The sequence below is a fragment of the Rhinoraja longicauda genome, chromosome 8, assembly GCF_053455715.1.
Source record: "Rhinoraja longicauda isolate Sanriku21f chromosome 8, sRhiLon1.1, whole genome shotgun sequence".
In the NCBI taxonomy this organism is placed as follows: Eukaryota; Metazoa; Chordata; class Chondrichthyes; order Rajiformes; family Arhynchobatidae; genus Rhinoraja; species Rhinoraja longicauda.
Window position 1 is genome coordinate 38621255 of NC_135960.1, and position 23179 is coordinate 38644433.

Below are 23179 nucleotides of genomic sequence, written 5' to 3' on the forward strand. Positions count from 1 at the left end.
TAGGAGGGAGAGATAGATCAGCCATGGCGGAGTAGACTTGATGGGATGAATGGCCTAATTCTGCTCCTATCATTTGTTAACCTATACGCAAGGAAACTAGATGGAATTAGGACACAGGTCTGCCATGATCTACATAACTGCCAGAACAGGTTGAGAAACCTCTCGCAGCCTCCAGAACCTCTGAATGAAGGCCCTCTCTGATATCATTGTATTGGGGGGGTTATTGTGGTTAAAGCATGAAACTGAAATTCACTTCCCCTGAACTATCATTCACCTACTTGGTTTTATCCTGAGGCCTCAGAGCAGGAGACCTGACCATTTCCAGCTGACGTTGATATCTTCACTTTGTCCACAGGGAGACATTGGCCTTCCAGGACCAAGAGGAAACGTAGGCTTCCCTGGAGGACTGGGCTTGAATGTAAGTTGCACTTTCTGACCCAGCAAACAATAAACTCCATTCCAAGAGCTTCATCTTGTGGATATCCCATGTCCACCCACCTGCCTGCTTACCTTTAAACATATGCCACAAACAAAAGAGTTCAAAAGGATTGGAAAATATACGTCCTCCATTTTTTAAATAACTGGTCTTCGTCCTGTTTTGCTCACCACATAGTCCATGCAATCCTTCAGCTCCCCGAGGCTCCCACATCCAATCTGTCATTAACGTTCATTGGTGGGAGACCCATTTGTTAAGGGTCCCTTCAAACTGAGTGTTGGAGAAATTGTTTTGCAAAGTATCCAACGCATGGTGCAAACTTTCAGTGATACTTATGGGTCCCTCCGTGAACTACTTTAGGGACAGTAACTAACGTAACAATCTATGGTTCAAAAACTTATATTGACCCCCACTCTCTCCCCCAATTTGGTCACTTATTGGATAAAGTGACTTTGTTGAGGTATGGGGACAAAGTTGTTGATATCTGCAGATTATTAAGTAGCCAGATTGGATACCGCATGGGCTCTCATGTTCTGGACTATATGTATCCATAATTAGCCAATAAAGGGACCATTAACATACGGTAACAACGTCCCTGACTTTTGTCAGCAGACGCTTTATTTTGTGTGACCTCCTCTGCCTTCCACAGCTTCCTTTTGCTTTGTTTGCTTCATAAGTTGAAGCATTTGCTGATAAGCCATTGGTTCAGGTACCAAAGTATACATAACATCACAGCTGGATCTGTGTGATTTGGGGCAGGATAAAACTATCTGTGGCGTTACTCTGGAGATCACTAGATTGCCAAATCCATTGCCCTTTTGCATAAGATGACATTTGGAAGGAGAAAATTGTCATGAAATCCTCAAAAACCATAATAATGTGGGTGCAGCCAGGGAAATGGAGAGGACAATGGTATTGAAAAAGGAAAGTTACAAAACTTCCCGAGAAAAATTATAGAGGAGCAAAAACATGGGTGAGGAATTGGAAGGAAGGGATGATTTTGGATTGGAATTAAATCATAAGGCCATATGGTGTAGATTGTAGGCCATGTCAAGAAGTCCAAGAGGAGAAAATAGAGATGTGATTAGATGTGCCAATTATATTGAGGAAATAGCCAGTGTAGTGAATCAAGAGAGAGCAAGGGTGAGCTGCGTTTCAGACAGAGGTTTATCATCACTTCTGATCAAACAAATAATTCAAAATAAATTCTGTCACCTTTGAAAAATGTATAGCTTTATTGAATTTGGATGGAAGGCACATTTGGCAAATTAATGGATTACTTCTTAAGGAATTACCATTTTGGAAAATAAGTTAGACATGAGACCAAAAGCTTTTCAAAAGGTGTTCAGTTCAGTTTAGTTTATTGTCATGAGTACTGAGGTACAGTGAAAAGCTTTTGTTACGTGCTAACCAATCAACTGAAACACATGATTATAATCAAGCCATCCACAGTGTACAGATACATGATAAAGGGAATAACGTTTAGTGCAGGATAAAGTCCAGTAAAGTCCGATTAAAGATTAGTAGTTTAGTGCTCTACCAGAAGTTTACATTAAAACCATGGACATGATCCAATGCAGTACAGCACCAGAGATGGGGAGGGGAGGTTTATTGACATACAACAGAGGTTCTGCAGAAGGACAGAATAATGGAAGTATGTTTAGGGAGATATTGGCAAAGCAACAAGTGTAAAATTGATCACTGAAAATTGAGAAGAATTCTGGATAAATGTTCACGCATAGAAGCATTGAATGCTTGCTCACCAGGAATGCTTGATGAACTGCATATTTATTTGAATGGCTGGAAGGCTGTGCGGAAAGCTAGGGAAATTCAGATTGGTTTGAATTATTGAAGGAAAGACAGGCCTCGCATCCACACCATCTCTTCCATCTCTAGCCTCCTTGCTCTCACTCCCTCCCACCTCTCTGCTCCCAGACCCCTGCCCACTCTTCCTCCATCCCACCACTACTCCATTCATGCCTTCTGCTCGTGGGATAACCCAGTCACAAAATATACGTCAGTTGAGTGTCATGAAGTTACATTGGGTGTATGCATTCTACAATCGGGTAGAAACGTAACTTTGCCTTGTTTCAGGGATCGCGAGGAGACCCAGGTGAGGTCGGACCAAGGGGCGACTCAGGACCTCCCGGCCCCAAGGTAGGCATATGGACAGTTGGCTGTGCAATAAGTACGAGTATTTGTCAAATGATGTCAGGTAAGTGCGAAGGTTGCCATTGTGTTGTGTCCCATGCTCAAAGCCTGACCAACTTCATTTTTATTCACTCATGCCTTTACCATCCATTTCATCGTCCATTTTGTCTTTGAATTGATCGCCAAGCTTCAGTTCCCTCATGCCCTCTTCATTTTCTCTGCAACATACAACATTATCATTTAATCGTTTACTTTTCCCCATGGTAATAAGCTACTTACCTGAAAATGAACCCTTTATCTCTCCCCAAATACTGGCTGACGATGAATATGTCACACATTTTGTTTTATTTCTTATCATATGTTTGGTTCGTCCATGCAGCGTTGTGGAGCAACCTTGTTGGTGTCGCATCTGTCCATATATATGTTTCTCTATCTCCCACTGGCAATTGGGAGGCCTATAGTATAGATCCATGAGAGTGATTACACCTTTCTTATATTTGAGCCATGCGTATATTGCCTCAATGGATGAACCCTCCAGTAAGTCCTCTCTGACAGCAGCTGACATTCTCCCTGGTTAGTAAAGCAACTCCTCCACCTATTTTACCTCCCTCTCTATCATGTCTGAAACATTGAGACCTTAGTACATTGAGCCACCAGTCCTGTCCCAACCAAGTTTCCATAATGGGCACAACATCATAATTCTATGCACTGATCCAGGCTCTAAGTTAGTCCACTTTATTCACAATACCCCTTGTATTGGAATAAATGCACTTTAGGTCACCATGTTCACTAACTTCTCCCTGCCTGTCCTTCCTTTGAGACTTACTGGTCTTAACTTCTACCTTCGCCTCAGACCTTCCACTTTCTGACCTGCTGCTCAGGTCCCCAACTCCTGCCGGTCTGGTTTAAACCCTCTCAAATAGCACTAGTAAACCTTCCCGCAAAGTTAGTAAAAACAAGGAACTGCAAGATGCTGGTTTCATACCTAAGATGGACATAAAGTGCTGGAGTAACTCATTGGGTCAGGTAGCATCTTGGGAGAAAAAGGTTGGGTGATGTTTCGGGTCAGGACTGAAGATGGATTCTTCCAGCACATTGTGTCGATCTTCCTGCAAGGATATTGATTCTCCTCCATTTCTGGTGCAACCTGTCCCTCTAGTACAGGTCTTAACTGTCCTGAAAGAGAGCCCAACGATCCATATATCTGAAGCCCCAGTTATAATACAGGACAAGTGATCGAGTGCAATTGAGACGTGATCAGAGGCGGGACTGTCATTTTGGATCACAAAGAAGTAATTGGGGGAAAGTCTTTGGGAATGTTTGGCACTGCTTGAAGCTAGGAGATTCTCTTATCTGCCAGCTCTAGGGCAGTACAGTGGCACAGCAGTGCTGCCTTACAGCATCAGAGACTTGGGTTTGATCCTGATTACGGATGCTATCTGTATGGAGTTTGTCCATTCTCCATGTGACCACGTGAGTTTTCTCTGGGTTCTCCGGATCCTTCCCACACTCTAAAGATATACAGGCTTGTAGGTTAATTGGCTTCAGTATAAATTGTAAAATTGTCCCTAGTGTGTAGGATAGTGGTAGTGTGTGGGATAGTGGTAGTGTGTGGAGGTGATCGCTGATCGGCGCGGACTTGGTGGGTCGAAGGGCCTGTTTCCGCACTGTATCTCTAAAGTCTATAGTTTGACTTCTGATAAAACATAACTTTAAAACATTTCCACACTTCCTTACTCAGGTTTTCCGGAAGTCATGAGACTTCAAAAGTTAACCTGGGTCTGAAGATGTGTCCCTATCTTCACCTATCCATGTTCTCCAAAGGTGCTGCCTGACCCGCTGAGTTATTCCAGCACTTGGTGTCCTTTTTTGTATCTGCAGGTCCTTGTTTCTTTAAAAGTTAATCACTGCCCTGGTGTAATCGAGTTAGCTGTAGAAATGGAAGTCTGCCTTTAGTTTATCAGATGTCTGGTTTGTACTGCTTGCATAATTTTCTTCTTGAATTTATTTTAAGGGTGACAAAGGAAGGCAAGGATTCAGTTTCCCAGGCCCCAGAGGAGAACAGGTAATGTGGTGATATGTTCATTACTTTCATCACTTTCCCCTCCCTCTCCCTCTCCTTCTCCCTCCTCCTCCTTTGCCCCCCCTTCCCATCCCTCCTGTCCCTCTCCTTCTCCTTCTCCTTCTCCCTCCCTCCCTCCCTCCCTCCCTCCCTCCCTCCCTCCCTCCCTCCCTCCCTCCCTCCCTCCCTCCCTCCCTCCCTCCCTCCCTCCCTCCCTCCCTCCCTCCCTCCCTCCCTCCCTCCCTCCCTCCCTCCCTCCCTCCCTCCCTCCCTCCCTCCCTCCCTCCCTCCCTCCCTCCCTCCCTCCCTCCCTCTTCCTTTCTCCCTCCTTTTCCCTCCATCTCCTTCCCTCCCTCTCTCTCCCCCTCTCTCCTTCTCTCTCCCTCCCTCACCCTCCCTCTCCTTCCCCCCCCCCCCCTGTCTCTACCCCCATCTCTTCCCCTTCCTCTTCCCTCCCCTCCCCTACCCCTTTCCCCTTCCTGTTTTCTCAGTTCCCGATGTGTTTTCCTCTGAATAATTCTGCGGTGGTAGGGCAAGGTTGAACAGAAAGGGATTATAGTCTCTCTCTCTCTCTTTTCAGGGCGATGAGGGAGTGGAAGGATCTGATGGCTACATGGTGAGTTGGTGCCTCCATTGGTTCAAGACCCGTGGATCTGATGAATCATATGAGTGAACTTTGAGTGAGGTGATCCATAGGTTCCTGTAAGCTGATTGTGGGAAACACACAAGCGGTGGGTGGATCTGACGGTCGAGTGATAGTTAATGCCCCAGTCTGTGTGGGGACTGGATTCAGTATCTGGCCAGTTGAGAATTCAAGATTGTGCCTAAAATTCTTGCTGGAACACAATTAATTAGAAGTAGGAATAGGTCCCCAAACCTGGCCTATCCTTCAACAAGACCATAGGTGATCTGTCTCAGGCCTCCTCCTTTCTGTGCCACTTCCCCACAACTCTCAATTCTCTGATCCTTCAGACGTTTATCTTCTTGCTCTTTAAATAGAGATCTCGCTTTCACAATCCTCCAAGGTAAGTAATTCCACAGATTCACTACCCTCTGCGGTTCCTACACACCTCCGTTTTAAATCGCCACCCCATAACCCTGCAAGTGCATCCTCTTTGTTGAGAAACTCCCACAAGGGGAAATATCTGAATATCTAACCTGTCATACTCCCTAAATATCTTATAATGTTTCAGAAAGTTCACCCCTCGATCCTCTAAACTTAGAGAAATATAGTTCTAATATCTCTTTTGCCACTCATGTTAGGATAACCTTCTCATCCCAAGAATTAGCCTGATAAATCTCTTTTGGACTACTTACGATGCCACTGATTCAACTGATGCTCTCAACCTGAATGTATAAGATTTTATCATCTCTCAAGATGTGTTGGAAATTGTGCATGAACCCCCACATTGTTGTTGACAATAAACCAGCATGCCTTCTATCCAGGATCATGTTCTCTGTTATATTAGGTGAGGAACATCCTTTACGAATGCCAAATGCAGATGTTAGCCATTGATGCCAGTTTTAGGTTACTTTCGGTGATACTGAGGTAACCTACAACAAGGCTGATAACTATTTTATCTGTAAATTAATTCTGGCAGAGCAGTTGTAGCTGATATTGAAGCACACAATCTCTAACTCACTGCCTCCTTCATCATAGTTCCTTACCACCACACCCTACCAATCCTCGTTCCCAGCCAACCCACCCATCCCCACAATCCTTGTCCAATCTCCCTCCCATACCACCGTTGTCCTCATTAGTTTCACTCGTTATCCCCTTCTCCACATCCCAAAAATGGACCATTGAGGGCCCCACCTTGATCATTGATGCTGGCTTTGATTTATCCTTTTGCATACCTTTCATTCATTTGTTCTTTGTACCTCTCCCTACCTTTAGTTCCTCTCTCCCCTGACTCTCAGTCTGATAAAGGGTCTCAACTCGAAATGTCACATATTCCTACTCCCCAGTGATGCTGCCTGACCCACTGAGTTACTCCAGCATTTTGTGTCTATATAAGGAGGAAGTTGCAGGTGTTTCCAGCTGTAATCTCTCAATTGGTGGGAGGGGTACCGAACGCAGCATGTATTCACACACCAAAAAATGAGTGAAATCCAGTTTCAGGGCAGAGGCCACTTGACAGAATAGCAAAGTCACATTGTCTGATGCTAAGACTTTTTTTCCCCTCAGGGAAACAAAGGAGAAATGGGCCGCAAAGGAGAACAAGGTTCCAAAGGGATCTTTGGTGAAGAGGTAAGTCTTCGCAATGCTCTAATTTCCCAAACTCCAGAACCTCGGACAGATGCAATGCTCAATGCCTTTCCAGACAGTTGGCAACAGTATTGGCCAAGTCAACACCGTGATGCCTTTCTGCTGATATTCCAACATATCCCGTTGAAACAGATATAATATGGACCATACGAATGTGGTTGTCAACAGTCAATAGTCAACAGTGCTTTATTTGTTTCTATGTTTCTATAAACAACTGCACAGGGAAATTCATTTTGTATATATTACACATTTGGGGCCCAATTGTTGGTGCCATTATTCAAAGTCCAAAGTCTGGTCAGCCTGCACGCTCGATGTACTGGAGCAGTTCCCGCGAACCGACATCCCTCTCCTCTCCTAGCCTGGCCATCTTTGTGTTCTGGGGGCGAGTCCTGCAGTCTTCCTGAAGACTCTGGAGGCATTACTCAGGTTCACCCTCCTACTGGCTGACTTCTCCAGCTCCCTTCCGGTTATGCTGCCCAATGACCCTTGGGGCAGGTTCCCGGTCCCGTCGACCAACGAGCCTTTGGGTGAGGTACTCACGTCCGCGAGCCTTTGGGCAGGACTCCAACGAGCCATCGGCGGGTTCCAAGGTGCCGTCGACCGACGACCCTCCGGGTGGGTTCCCGATCCTTCTGGAGATGGTGACAAGTGAGGGCCTACTGGGCAAGTCCTCCTCCAAAGTCGGCCCACGGCGGGGGAGTTGGGCCTGCTTGCCAGGAGAGTCCTGGCTCGCTACTGTAATGACATAATCCACAGTGTGGCTCCTTTCTTTCTGCTTTAGGGTGACCCTGGATCAATTGGCGAGCCCGGAGAGAGAGGGAATCCAGGAGACCCAGGGAAAGATGTGAGTGACACTTGACCATATCTGTAACAGACGGTAGAGAGTTGCATCTACTCGAAACATTGTTAAGTGTTGTATCATTGATTATACATTAAGATACAACCATCCAGAACTGGATTCATAGTATGAAGGGCATATTTCTCATGTTTTCCTCTAATTTTAATGAGGCCATTCAGCCTGTTGATTCTATGCCATTCTTTATGTTGATTAAAAGATTTAATGGAAACCTTCTTACCCAAAGGGTGGTGGGCGTATGGAACAAGCTGCTGGAGAAGGTAGTTGTGGGAGAAAAAGGATGTATGATCTTTCGGGGGGGGAACCCTTCTTCAGACACAAGATGGGTTAGTCTGAAAAAGGGTTTCTTCCCAACGTCACCCATCCTTTTTCTCCAGAGATGCTGAGTTACTCCAGTATAAACCAACATCTGCAGTTCCTTCCTACACATTTAGGATGGCCTATTGGATAGGTACAATATCGTGATTGGAGATTGAACAATCAATGAAGGATGACATTCTGGTCCTCTACCCCCAATTACCACGATTCTTTGGGCCGAAGGGCCTGTTTCTGTGCTGAATCTCTCAATGATCCTACTGGAGAGAATGCGAGAGGCTGGCGGGGACATGTCTCCTTACTTTGAGCTAATGGTGTTTCTTGTTTATGATACAGGGTTTACATGGATCTCCCGGCGACCCAGGTCTAACAGTAAGTACTTCCTGTTTCGCATACACACTGGGATTCGGATGCTAGAGGATCAAAGGTACAGTCCATGGCCAATCCCCAGCTCTGCTTCTATAAACCCAAGAGAATTCAGCACCTGAATTCAGCGATCCCACCTTCCTCCACCCAGCGAAACGCTTCCCAGCACATTCAATGTCATGGTGCTCCAACGTTGCATCCTGATTCAAAAACAGACAGTCTCTCTGTTACCTAATCGGATAACTCTTGACTGAATGGTATCACCCATCTAGCAAGCCCTCTCCCTCATAGGCAAATGACGTGGTATTATGAAATCAGAAATTAACACATTTAAAATATAATAGCATCCTCAACAAGTCACATCAGTTAGTTAATTACTGGCAATTCACCATTACTGGATAAATACGATGGTGCACAGCAAAACCCCAGAAAAAACAAAGCGAATAAAATGAATAACTCATTCATTTTGGGTTGGATGCTGGCCATCCCAATCAATCCACACAAATATTCTTACGGTGAGATTGCATGCCTTTAAAGGCAAAAATGCATAATTGTTACCTTATAGACACTTGGTAATATCATTGGATTAGTGCATGGTCCACCTGAGAGGACATTACTGATGGCTGGATACTCCCATCGCCATGAGAGAACATGGAACAGTACAGAGCAGGAACATGCCCTTCGGCCCAAAATCTCTTTGCCGAACATGACACCAAATAATAAACAGAAAAAGTTGTTCTAGGGATAAGATGAAGGAAGCACTGGCCAGAAACTGTTGCACACCTCCATAGGAGCATAAACTGATCATGTATTGGGGGCTAATCCCATTTTATGTTTGACCTGTAGCTGCAATATCCTATTGTGTACAGTCCCCACTCAGGGCATGTGTTTGCAATGAAATAATCCTCACAGACCGTGCCTGCATTTTTTCTCTATGTGGAAGACATACCCAGAACACCAGTCATGTTGTGGGATGCAATGAATTTACACCCAAAAGGCTTGGAAGAGAAGCGTTGGAACTTCTCCTTTTGTTGGGTTTCTGTGGATGACTTTGGATTTTGCATCTCTTCTTGCTCCTGATTGCACTCCCCTTGTTGCTTCCTAGGACTGTGATGTGATGACATATGTCAGGGAGACGTGTGGATGCTGTGGTGAGTCTGTCAGTCTACAAGTCAAAAGGCTTAACACAATGCAGGGGCATTTTACAATGGGCCTTTCTGACAATAAAGGGGATCTGATGACAGGGATCAATGCCTTCTAGGCATGGAAGTCAAGAGTATTTAACTGTCATAAGCATTGGGACTGGAACAATGAAAATCTTACTTGCTGCAGCTTTACAGGCACATTAAATACAACACACAGCAAATTAAGAAACAAAAAAATATCAGTTATTCTAGATAAACCAGATCATGATAGTGCAAGCAAAAGTATACAGTACAATCTTCATAGTGCAAAGTCTGCAGTAGTTTAGTGTTGAGGTAGGCACAAAGTGCTGGAGGTACTAAGTGGGTCAGGCAGCATCTCTGGAGAAAAAGGATGGGTGTGAGCCTCACATCCTTGGGCCGGGACCCTCACATCCTTTTCTCCAGAGATGCCCCCTGACCCGCTGAATTACTCCAGCACTTTGAGTCTATCTTTGATATAAACCAAAATCTGCAGCTTTTTGTTTCTACCTGGTGTTGAGGTAGGGTTGTGATGAGGTTTGTTGAGGATGGTTCAGGAGCCTGGTGATTGATGGGAAGAATGTGTTGTTGAATCTTGGAGCTAATGGTTCTCAAAATTCTGCACCTTCTTCCTCATGATAGCAGAGAGATGAGAGCATGGGAGGGTGGCGTATGATATTAGCTGCTTTCTTGAGGCAAAGTATCCTGTAGGCCCCTTCCATATTGGGGAGGTCCACAGCTGTGACAGACCAGGCAATGTCCATCACTACTTGTAGCCTCCTTCATCCTCAACATAGTGGAGGCATGTTCTTACTATGTTCTGCCTGACTGATTTGGATGCAACACTGGGACAGATCTTCCATCACCTGAGCATTCGCTGTTCCCCCGCTGTTTCTTTCAGAGGAGTCCTGGGTACAATCTTCCAGTGTGTGGTGGCATCTAGTTCAACCACACGACAGTGCAAGGCTGTCCCCCAGTGTAAGTGGGCAGCTGTAATGATGAGAATGGGACTAACAAAGGAGGTTCATCTCATGCCAAGCTGCTGCTTAAGTTGAATATTTGCAAACTTCTTTTATGATAACAGCATGAGTGATGTATCTTCCCAATGACAGGGTAGTCAACAGGATGGGCTGGATTTGTTATCCAGCCATTCCCACCGGGGCGGCACGATGGCATAGCAGTAGAGTTGCTGCCTTACAGCGCCAGAGACCCGGATTTAATCCTGACTATGGATGCTGTCTGTATGGAGTTTGTACGTTCTCCCTGTGACCGCGTGGGTTTTCTCCGGATGCTCCGTTGTCCTCCCACACTCCAAAGACGTACAGGTTTGTAGGTTAATTGGCTTTGGCAAAATTGTCATTTGTCTCTAATATGTAGGATAGTGCTAGTGTACAGTGCTAGATCACAAGTCGGCACAGACTTGGTGGGCCGAAGGACCAGTTTCCGTGCTGTGTCTCAAAAGTCTAAGGTAAAGTGGTCTGTGCCAATGATGTCTGTCCAATTCCTTCCATAGATGCTGCTCAGCTCACTGCACTGAGATCCTCCAGCAGTTTATTTTTTACCCAAGTTTCCAACATCTGCAATCTCTTGTGAACCCCATTCAACCTTTGATCTTCTAGTGATTAGCTGGGACACTGAATTGTGTAAACGGTGCAGTTGATTCATAGATTTTTGATTCATCTTGATTTAGGATTAACTAACATTCATAAATCTTATCAAAGTGTGTTTCAGAAATTTTTGGTTTGTCTTGCTTAAACTTCATTACTCTCCCTCTTTCCCCTCTCCATACTTCAGATTGTGAGAAGCAGTGTGGACCGCTGGATATTGTTTTTGTTATTGACAGTTCAGAGAGTATTGGACTGACCAACTTCACCCTGGAGAAGAATTTTGTCATCAACACCGTAAGCCGCTTGGGCTCAATGGCCAAGGACCCTAACTCTAAGACAGGTCAGCAGCCGGGAGGGGTTTCATTTCATGGCGATCCAAATTAGGTGGAGCTACCTCCTAATCGGATATATGGGAACATTTCTTCACGTTATCCAGTGTTCAGAATGCTCCCACTCCATAACTTGGATATCCATGAAATAATTTATTGTTTTACTTTTATTTTGCCTTTCTCCTTCATTGTGTCATCAAGTGTGTGCTACAACTACAGAAACATACCCTCCAGCTCAACACGTCCATGCCAACCTTTTTGCCCTTCTACACTCATTCCATTCGTTCACTAGTACTTTATCCTATGATTTGCCTATTTGTATCTGTCAAAATGTCTCTTAAATGTGGTAATTGTATCTGATTCCAGCACCTCCTCTGACACTGCATGCAAGATGTCAACTCTCAACTTTCCGTGTTTGCGCATGCGTGCGTGTACGTGTGTATGCATGTGTGTGCATGAGTGCATGTGGGTATGTGTGCATGCATGTGTGCATGTGTATGCGTGAGTATGTGTGCGCGCGTGTATGTGTGTGAGAGAGAGAACATCATCCTCTAAAAGGGACTTGATCCGGACCTAGGATTTGTAAATATGGTGGTCCCTCATGTCTTGGACCACGTACTTTGCCTCTTTCCTGTGTATTCTGTTTGGTTTCCATTTGCCTATAGAGCTTCCATCTGCCATGTTCACTCTGGTATTTTGCAATAACCTCATTCATGGTTGACATTGGCTTGCAGGAGCTCGTGTTGGCATTGTTCAGTACAGTCACGAAGGAACGTTCGAGCAAGTGCATCTGAGCGACCCAAAGATCAACTCCCTCGCGACGTTCAAGGAGGCAGTCAAGAGGCTGGAGTGGATCGCAGGTGGGACGTGGACCCCGTCCGCCCTCAAGTTCGCCTATGACATGTTGATTCAGGCCAACAAGCGCGAGAACGCAAAGGTCTTTGCTGTGGTGATCACCGATGGGCGATCCGACCCGAGGGACGATGACACGCTGCTCAACTCCCTCTGCAAGGACAACATCATCGTCAACGCCATCGGCATTGGCGACATGTTCAAAAAGGACCAGGACCCCGAGACCCTGCGGTCCATCGCCTGCGGGAAGCCCGGACGCGTGAATAAGATGAACCTCTTTGCCGACCTGGTGGCTGAGGACTTCATCGACAAAATGGAGGATCTATTATGCCCTGGTAGGTCCAGCTGATGGGAAACAGTCTCAAAGATGTCCTTGTGAAGTTTGGTTTACTCTTCAAAGTCCCCTAATCCCTTCTCACCTCCACCCCTAGCGATTGATAGTCTGTTGTAGATACTAATGTTAAAGTGTAAACTAACTCATCCTTGGGGAATACTTAGATCCTACTGCATGAAATGGTTAAGTTAAGCAGTGTCGGATTTATTGATGGGATAAGATCCAGAAGGGGAGACATCTTGTGAAGCTTTTGTTGGATAGTAATATTTGCTATTAAAGAGGAGTGTTAACTTGTGGGCCAGTTAACACTCCTCTTAAGTTGCTGTTTTGGTGGAACTGACAACAGGTTATGACTGAGGCACTCCTCAGTCAACCCCGCCCCACAAACACCCGCCATCCCTTCAATGCATCACACGCTTTCAAAACCCATGTAAACATTGGTGTCAAATAATGACAGCCCCTCCCTGACCCCTCTCTCTGTTTCACTGCCCTTCCAGATGATTGCCTGCAAACATCTTAGCTTTCTGTTCCTTATGGCCAAATTCAAGATGTACTGAAAGGCAAGCTAGCCTCTTTACCTATGAGAGTGGTAGTGAAGGCAAAATGCTAGCAAGATATTTAACTTGGGGTTGGGTGTATGGCCTGGGCTGGGGCAAAAAATGTGTTGGGAGTCTGTTATATTTCTTCCAGGTTGGGCAGCTATTCTCCTTTTTATTTGCTTGGTTCTGCTAGTGTATGTTATAAAAAAGCTATAGTTCTGCTATAATGTGTGTCTCCATAACGCAAATCGCATGCAAAAGTGATGAATGAGGGAACTATTTTTGTATTACATGTGCCAAATTGGTTATAATACAATTTTGATCGGTAACTAGAAAACCACTAAAACGTTACTGTGAAAATTGACAAGCAGAAAAATAGTTGTCTTGGATTTAAACTGTATAGGGAAAAAGCTTTTTCCATGTAACCTCCCCGCAGTAACCATCAGCCCTGAAGAACACATCTGATGCTTTAACGGTGGGTGGCTATTGAAATGAACAGATGATCGGTTCCATTGACATGAATGCAATGAGAAGCAATATAACATTTCGCCTTTAGTATTTTTAGCTTGAGTAACAAAAACAAACCTATTGGTAGTGATAAGACCATTATTTCTGAAAATCCTGTGGGGAAAAGTAACTGTGTTCTTGCCAGTCTGAAATACTCTAACCCATACCCCCTTTTGTCCAATTATTCTTACAATGTGCTTTTCTATAACATGAGTTTTCTCAGGAATCTGACTACTGCGGTGCAGAACAACTGCCTATCTTTGAGGTGGGTATATAAGATCATCATCACTGCCAGATCAAACTCTCCATCAGGGAAACTTTATGAAAAATGGAGCCTGCAATTGCTTTCCTGGTTAGAAAATGGTACATACGACAGGTCCACCACTGATTTTCCAGCAACTGGTGATCCGGCACCTTCTTTGATCCAGACAAAATTACGACAATACACTTGAAATCCCCCCGGGAAGTCCTCTGGAAAATGTGGCGCCCAAGCCAAATGAAGCGGACAGTCTTGAAATCATCAGGACCTCTGCGCCGATCATCGGGTCGAATTTGCCCCCTGTGGCTGGGGCTCTGGAACTCCGGACCAGCCCGAGCCGGCAGATCCGTTCTGATAGCTGACTTTCACCACCGATCGGTGGGTCGACTTTTTCCCTGCAGCCTTGGCTCTGGGACTCCGGCCCAGCCAGAGCCAGCAGATCCATTCCCATAGCCGACCTCCGAGGCTGACTTTGCGGGCCCCTCGGCAGAACATTCGGGTACTGTTGGACTCCTCACAGATGTCGTGACCTCTGTTGGTCTGGAAAAATAGATAATCCAGAATGGCTCTGGAACTCAGTTTGCCAGAAAATCGGTGGTGGACCTGCACATAATAGGCAGGGATAGATTAATTTGACTGAGAATATCACTGTCTTTGGGTTGTTTTTGGATTCTTACTGAAAGTGAATTATTTTATATCCTGTTCCTCTCTTTCAGACCCTGAGATTATCTGCCCTGAACTCCCATGTAAAGCAGGTATGTTCCAAGTAAACCAAAGAAAATTGAGTAGCAGTTTCACTCTGAAACCTTACATTGTATGTACAGAATGGGCAATCAGTAGGTATAGGAAATAATGTATTTAGGCTACAGTTTATAGAACTATAGGGACTGCTTTGACTAAACAGAAACCATGTTTAGGTGGCATTGCTACACAAGGTGTAGCTATGTAGGAACATAATGTGTTTCTCTCACCCACTTCTGTTTCACTTTTCTTTAGTCTTGAAGGAATTAATTGAAACAACTTTGGCAGAAAGATGATGGCAGGTGACTAGAATTGTGAATAGTAGCGCACCTACCCCATGTGGAATTGTAGGGACACTTACCAAAATTTAGCCTATAAAATCCAAATCAGATTCAGAAATCAGAGGTGCAAATGTACGTGAGAGTGCTAGAACAGGATTCCCAAAATGTTAATTTGCAGGTTAAGTTGGCGGGAAGGAAGGCAAATGCAATGATAGCACATTTCAAGGAGAGTAGAAAGGATGTAATGCTCAGACTTTAAGGCACTGGTGAGGCCACATTTGGAATACTAGCTGTTTTGGGCCCCATATCGGAGGAAGAATGTGCTGGTGTTGGAGAGGGTCCAGAGGAGGTTTACAAGAATGAACCCGGGAATGGTTGGGTTAACATATGAGGATCATTTGAAGGCTCTGGGCCTGTACTCATTGGAGTTTAGAAGGAAAAAGGGAGGATCTCTTTGAAACCTACTGGATAATGAAAGGCCTGGATAGAATATATGTGGAAAGGATGTTTCCAGTAATGGAGAATGATGTTAAGAGGGGAAATAGATCAGCCATGATTGATTGGCAGAGTAGTGGCAATGGGCCAAATTGCCTAATTCCTCTCCTATGTCTTATGGTCTTATTATGGTCAAATCCAAAGGAATGAATGCATGTGTTTTTCTATTTGATGAATAACTCATTGTCTAAGGGATGGAACAGCCAATGCATGGATTTCTGCTGAGGACTGTCAGTTGTTGTGACGTGCAACTGATCTCTCCTATTGTATAAAATAAAACGTTAATCCAAGTCCACTAAATTGCCAGCTGGGAAAAGACGAGTGTGATGTTAATGAGTGGCGCCGTCCCTTGCATCCAATGACGGAGGCAGGTGGATAACAAGGATACTGCTGCCTGATCAGCCCTGGGGACAAGCTGAAGATCACTTGATTTTGGCGCCAATCCTCAAAGGAAATCAATGTCCATCAGAGTCTTGGTCTACCCTCCTGTGGAATTTGACAGCAAACGAGTGGAGCCCACATACCAACTACCCTTTTCCCATCAGCCTGCGGCAATCCTCGTCCTCACCCTGTGAACTTGAGGATGTATGCCTGGCTTAATTAGGCCAACCCTGGTTCCCTGCACCTGATTGAGGCCACTCTGAGAAAGCCTCATTCTCGGTGACTTCTGGCGAAGGTCAGGGCCAAGGCATGTATTTCAAGCAGTAGTGGTTCAGGCTATTTTTGCGCTTCCCAGAGTAACCGCTCTTGATTCCCCAGGGGCCCACATAGATAATTTTGACTCCTGCCCTCTTCCACCTCTTGTGGAACTTGTCAGCATGCACCAACCTCAGGTAATGCAGAATGGATTTTGGTACAGAACACAATTACCATGCTAAAGGAGGGCTGCAGAAGGAGAGATTTCTGGGTATAAACAGTGAGCCTCTTTCAAAGTGCAGCTCAGAGTAATGATGAAGCTCAAAGGAGACTGCTCCCTTTCTGAGGTTTTCACTGCCCCATTAACCTCTGCCAAACCTCTGGAACCATGCATTGTTGATCGCCTGTGGAATACTGAACAGTAGGCTCAGCCTAAAGCTATTCCTGCCACAGCAGAATTGAGATCCATCTCCAGATACTCAAAAAGTCTGAATTCTGGGAATCAGCTGGTCACAGACTGTCGCAGTTCAGCACTCACGTAGCACTTCCTTGCTTATTTTGGGGTTTATTTTAAGTTTCAGTTCCAAGTGCCGCTCGCTGTGTTGTCAAAACATTTTGCTCATTGGCCGCATGCTCGCAATAGTTAATAGCTACTGACCAAGGTTGCAAATTCAGACCCAGCAAGTGGGAGACTTCTGGGGGACCAATATCTCAATCTCCTCCTTGGAAATGATTAGCACTGATAGAAGGCTCTCTGCATCACAGCTCTAGGGACGTGGGTTCGATCCTGACCTCAGGTATGGTCACAACAGTGTTCATCCTGCAACTGCTTGGGTTTCCATTGGATTTCCTCCCACATTCGCAAAGACATACTAGTCGGTTAATTGGCCAGTGTAAATTACCCTCAATGTAGGCAAGGGAATCAAATGGGAGTTGATCAGCATGTATGAAAAAGGATAAGTAGTAGGGCTACAGGGAAATAAGGAGTGGGAATGGGATTGATGGGATTTTTCTCTTGGGAGCTGGCATGGAACTAAGTGACTTCGCTGGGAGAGCCTCGCAGTGCCAGAAACCCAGGTTCTCGCTTGATCTTGGGTGTTATCTATGTGGAGTTTGCACATTCTCTCCATGACCACTTGGGTTTCCTCTGGGTGCTCCAGTTTCCTTACACATCTCAAAGATGTGCAGTTTTATAGGTTGTATCGGTTAATTGGTCACTGTAAGCTGCCCTAGGTGCGTAGGGTGCGAAAAGATAGAATAATATAGAAATGGTGCAAACTGTTGATGTGGACTCAGTGGACCGAGGGGCTTGTTCCCATGCTGTATCTCCAACTCCACTAAACTAATGGAGGCAGCACAGTGGTGCAGCAGTAGACTTGCATTCCAGTGGCCTTCCAGCGCCAGAGACCCGGGTTCAATTCTGACTGCAGGTGCTATCCGTATGGAGTTTGTACGTTCTCTGTGACTGCATGAATTTTCTCCGGCTGCTCCGGTTTCCTCCCACATTCCAAAGACACACATGTTTGTAGGTTAACTGGCTTTGGTAAAATCATAAATTGTTCCGAGTGTTTAGGGTAGTGCTTGTGTATGGGGTGATCATTGGTCGGCGTGGGCTCAGTGGGTCGAAGGGTTTGTTTCCACAATGTATCGCTAAAGTCTAAAGTCTACAGGATGATTGGCCTCATGTTGGGCATTGTGTTTGGATGGATGAACTCCAAATTAGACAGTGTGTGATTATTTCTAAAGGTGTAAACCTGACTGATAGCTCACAGGTTGCTGATTAATTGCCTTGCCTTGTGCAAGCAAAACCACTGAACAAAGTAAGACCATTGTGGAAAGGGAAGAGTGGAAGAACTGCATATGAAAGTGGAGTTAAAGCATGAAGCTAACTGTATGTTCTGCTAAATGAGATTGGTGCATGTGCTTGGCCACTCTTTACAGGAAATACTGTGAGAAAGACAATGACCGAGATAAACATAAAATATTGATGCATGAACAAAATGCTTGAATGCAGGTAGTGAGCTGGAAGGTGAGTGTGAGGATGAGGGCTGGGTGTGCAATGAGTATGTCATCGGGTCATCGTCTGCCTGTGTGTGCTTCAGGAGCAGGTCCAGTGGACATGATCTACAATTGAACCAGATTTGTTTTACTGTGAGAAGGATCTGCTATATGTAGCAATAATTGCAATTAATTCTGAATCTCAGTGCATAAAGTTACTTAGAAAAAGTTAGGTGGCTCTCTAAGAATTTTGTGCATGAGAAGCTTTATGCACAATCTTTCTCATTCTGGCTGCAACCTTAACCCTTTCCACTGACTCCCCTCAGTAACAGTGGGGCAAGGTAGACATTGGTCTTTGAATGAGACACTGTCGAGTGGTTGTTGTACATACACCTCTCTTCAGTTATAGCCGCAGTGGAAGCCAGTGTGTGGAGGTGAGTAAGCTCATACCTGCTCGTAAATTCAATGCTCATGATCAAAGACTAATTACTCCCCTGTGATCACATGTTACTGACACATCAAGGAGACTGCTTTTCTTATTTTATTAAAAAATGATGCTTCAGAAACTTCAATTAAATCTCTTTTCAATCCAAACGCTGTGGATTCTGGCTTAGCAGTAACACTTTTTCTCCAGAATTAGAAGGTTGTGGATTTGAGTCAGATCCAAGGGTGAGGCTGAAGACTGGCATTGGGGTGTAGAACCCAGGGAGTGCTTTGCCATGGCAGTGCCATCTACGAACTATATGCCAAGCGCCTGCTCTCTCAGAAGGATCAGCAACGTTTCCCAGAGATCTGTTCTGAAGGAGCATGATGACCTCCCTGTGACATGGCGAGACCCTCACCTGCTTCTTGCTGGTTTGCAAGACTTTATTTTAACTTTTCAGGACTTCATAACGTGAGGCATCTGGAGAGAGTGAAAAGCACTATGTAAATACAAGTGCCTTCCTTCCTTCTGCCTTCCTTCCTTTCTCCGCTCTTTCTTCCAACAATTCTTCTTTCCAACCTCTCTTTTTTAATTCTTTAATTTTCCTTTTTGTTTTATGTCCTTTCCTTTGCTCCCTCTCTCTCTTTTTCTTCCTCACCCATTCCACAGTGGCCTCGGCAATGGTACTCCGTGCTTCCATAAAGACCGTGATGATGTTCACTAGTGTATTGAGCAATCATCTGGTCTCTTTCTAAACTGTGGCCAGAAGGATTTTGTGAGGAGCTGGGCAGGTTTGCTAGTAACTGAGTGAATGGTGCTCTCTTGACAGCCGTCGCCAGCAAGCCTAAACTCTTCTTTTTAATCGTTTTCAGATGACTTAAACAGTAACGATGCAAATCCAGGTATCGTGTACTTTTCAGAGTTTGAAAACCACCCTCATAATTGGTGGTCCACAAAACAAGAATTGACATCAGCCTTGCAAACTGCTCAGCACCCAGACGCCTACGCCAAACTGGTGGCCACCATGGCCTACACTGCAGGAATGGCCAAATTTGCCAGCGGAGAGGAACGCAGAAATTGGACTGACCAGTTCATAGATTCTTTTAAATTGATTTACAGCGACATAACAGGGGATGTCGACAAAGCGAGGGGGCTGTGCTTTTAGAAGCGTGTGAATATTCTGTGGCCACCATGGCTTTGCGGCACACCCAGGCTCCCACTGTGGAAGGAAAGTCAGCTTGTTTCCCATTCTGAGCATTGTGTCCCTCAGCCTTTCGCTGCTGTACAGGGAGGGGCAGGCTCGAAGGGCATTAAAGGCCGTCCCGTGCAGTGATGCCCTGCTGCATAACAGTCTGCTGCTGGCTGGGATTGGATGCCAGGACACACATACACAACCATAGCATCTTAGCAACAAAAGGAGCAGCCATTTGGCCCACTGACTCCATGCTAGCCCTGGGCCCATTGCATTCCTGAATCTGGCTCACTTATTCCAACAAAATAACCAGATAATAAAAGAAATAAGGGTACACAATCCTCTGCCTGGGTTTAGCAGTGCAACGGCCACAGGATCTAAACTGGAACTTCTGGAATCCGTCTAAAAACAGATCCATTGAACTGGAATCACAGAATGTGGGTGGGTGGCAGGATAGGGTGGGATGAGCGGAAATCTATACTTGACTTGAATTTGGAATGTAGGCCAATCAATCTAAAGGACATTCATGCAGACTCTGCATCTAGAATTTACTGCTCCCAACACAAGCTTGATGCATCCCGAGAGGTCACACTGTTGTCACCTCCTGCATCTCCCCATCATTGGAACATTGGTGCAATGGGCATCTCGCCATGAGAATCTCAAAGATATATTGATTTTACATGGTGCACAGCTCATGCATTACTCTGTGAAAGTACACCTATGATTTATTTTCTTCTTTTGGCAATGGCTGTGTACTGGGGATGAATGTCCAATCCTGGAGACTTCAGGACATGCCTGGAGCTGAGCAACCCCAAGAAGCCGGTTTGAAGGGGAGCCTCTGGACTGAGAACTGTCAGTCCCTCATCCTTCTCAGGCGCCCATGATCTGTGTAGTACACCCAGCACTTTCTGATTTTCATTACTCCCCCAGCCCTCCGGCACTCTGCCCCAACCCACACACACAGCTGCTGTTAAGCGGGGGAATCTGCTGTTGCTGGCAGTGCTTTGCTTCTGACATTTGGATGCGGCTTTTCAACATGTATATGTATTGTTCAATAAACGAACCATTTTATTCTCAGATGCTGGATGATGTTTTAATGGAAAAGAACAAACTTGCATTCTTCTGCCTTTACCCATGTTTATCGTTCCACTCCAGGAAGCCCAGCTGTCTGTTTCCACACAGTGAGATCCCACACACAGATTTATGGCAATGAGCAGATAATCTGCAGTGAAGATGATTGAGAAATAAATATTAGCCAGAGTACCAGAGGGAATTCCCTGGTTCTTGCTTAAAGCATATGGCGTGGTGGGGATTAGGTGAGAAATTGACCGTCTGCTGTCGGCTGTGAGCAGATGATGAAGTGACGTATTAATGTTGAATTCTACTTCTGTAATTTGATTCTTACAATATGAACAGAGTGGTACAACAGTGGACAGATTTCGGCCCCCAGTTTTTTTCAACGACAGGGTGGGAACAGAGTCTCAGTTTTGCACCTTGGGCTGGAGGCGTTGTTGGTATAAAAACTCGGATTTCCTTTAAGGTGAAGGTTTTGCAAATACTAAATTGTCTTGGTATTCTGATCCAGAGTTCACCTCCCAATGCGATTTCAATGCTAGAAAGTAGTCTTTCCTGAATTCTCAGTTCCGTAAAGTACCAACTGGACAAACTAAACCAGTGAACCTAGGAGAGATCACGAATGGCATTGAGTTAGCAAACGACATGGACCTGGTGGCTATATCAGTGGGCTTCATGAATGTGGACTCCGATACACATGGATGACAACAGTGTAGGTACACAGTTGGGCCAATGACTAGGGTAACAGAGGTAAAGCAAGAACCCACTAGCATTGCCTCTCTGGTAGGCCTAGCAATGACTTATGTCACACTCAGAGTGTAAAGGAAGGAGGAGAGGAAGGGAGGTGGTCAACTGGTAAATGTCTCCATCTCTTCACTCCTTCAATTGGGCTTGATAAAACTTGAGCTTCAGAATCATGTATCTAAAGCTGTTAGAGCTGGGATTAACATTGAGCGAAGAGGTGATCCTATCCAGGATTGCATCCAATCCCATCAGATCTGTTGATGGATTCATCTGGAATGTGATTGCTTTTGTTCATTCGTGTTTTCCAAATGAGGGAAAAAAGCTACAAATTATCAGGAGCAGATAAGATCCTATTGGTTTACTAGATTAACTTCATTGATGTTTCAGTGAAGTTACTGGGTCCAAAATGGAGATCTTGCGTAGGATGTAGAGAGAGGGTGTTCCACTCACCCTAACTATCTTGTTTACCCAACCACTCCCCACTTCCTTTCCCTCAACCATGTTAGAGCAAGAGTAACATGGTCTTTGTTGGAAATTTGCCTCCGTAATGGAAGAGAAATTAGGAATCTAATTCCAATTGGGGCAATTCCATAAACCTTTATTTTTCAAGACAAAATCCACCATGACAGTTTGGGCACACATTTATCATACCAACCTTGTTAATATGGTTCCCTACAGAGGACATGTGTGTCTTTAAAAAAATCTGTCATCTCCCTTGAGTCAAGTGTGTGCCAGTTGCCAAGTAATATTTTCTCCCCAGGGCCTCTGTACTTCACTTAACATTGTTCAGTAGGTTTGCACCCATTTTGCAGGGTGTTTCTAGCTGTGTAATGTTTGGCTAATACAGGAATCCCGATCTCACTTCTCAAAATGTAATTTTACATTTCAGTGTTAAGGTGACATGTATTGCACAGGCTTCTCCTTAACTGATCTATCCCAGGGTTTTGAGGAAAATGGGGAAGGAAATTAAATACTTTTGCCATAATTTTGTAAATGTCTGCTTCATTTAAGAATTTGATTCAAAATTGCAATGTAACTCCATTGTTTGAAAGAGGCAGGTGGGCACATCTGGAAATTATAGGCCGGTTAGTCTATTATCTGCAAAGGGGAAGTGATCTAAATTTGTATTTGGAGAAACAATAGAAGGTTTGGAGCTTAATAGAGGAAACAATGAGAATTTTTAAAGAATAAAAAGACACCAAGTGCTAGAGTAACTCAGCAGTCCAGGTAGCATCCCTGGAGAACATGAATAGATGGCATTTCGGGCAGGCTTCAAAAGGTTGGTCCCGACCTGAAACGTCACCTTTCCATGTTCTCCAGAGATGCTGACTGATCTGCTGAGTTACTCCAGACGTTTGTGTCTTCTTTTGTAAACCAGCATCTACAGTTCTTTGTTTCTGCTTTTGTAAAGGATAACTCTTGCACAACAAACCTCAGTTACGTTTTCAAAGTATTAAAATGTAGAGGGTGTGGTTCCAATAATATTTTGTTTATTGGATAAGATTTGACATAATGTTATAACTTGCGGAATTGAAGACAAATTGTTGAC

At 44.8% G+C, this 23179-nt stretch overlaps 1 protein-coding gene across 1 annotated transcript in view; it reads left to right on the forward strand.

Annotated features, from left to right (window-relative positions):
* Nucleotides 1-23179, forward strand: part of col6a2 (collagen, type VI, alpha 2) — a 58097-nt gene that overhangs the window by 30203 nt on the left and 4715 nt on the right. The window contains exons 18-28 of the mRNA XM_078403676.1: nucleotides 356-418; nucleotides 2531-2593; nucleotides 4602-4652; nucleotides 5230-5265; nucleotides 6838-6900; nucleotides 7700-7762; nucleotides 8426-8461; nucleotides 9561-9606; nucleotides 11413-11565; nucleotides 12289-12741; nucleotides 14762-14800. Of these exons, the coding sequence (XP_078259802.1) occupies nucleotides 356-418; nucleotides 2531-2593; nucleotides 4602-4652; nucleotides 5230-5265; nucleotides 6838-6900; nucleotides 7700-7762; nucleotides 8426-8461; nucleotides 9561-9606; nucleotides 11413-11565; nucleotides 12289-12741; nucleotides 14762-14800 (1066 nt within the window). The remainder of the gene's footprint in view (nucleotides 1-355; nucleotides 419-2530; nucleotides 2594-4601; nucleotides 4653-5229; nucleotides 5266-6837; nucleotides 6901-7699; nucleotides 7763-8425; nucleotides 8462-9560; nucleotides 9607-11412; nucleotides 11566-12288; nucleotides 12742-14761; nucleotides 14801-23179) is intronic.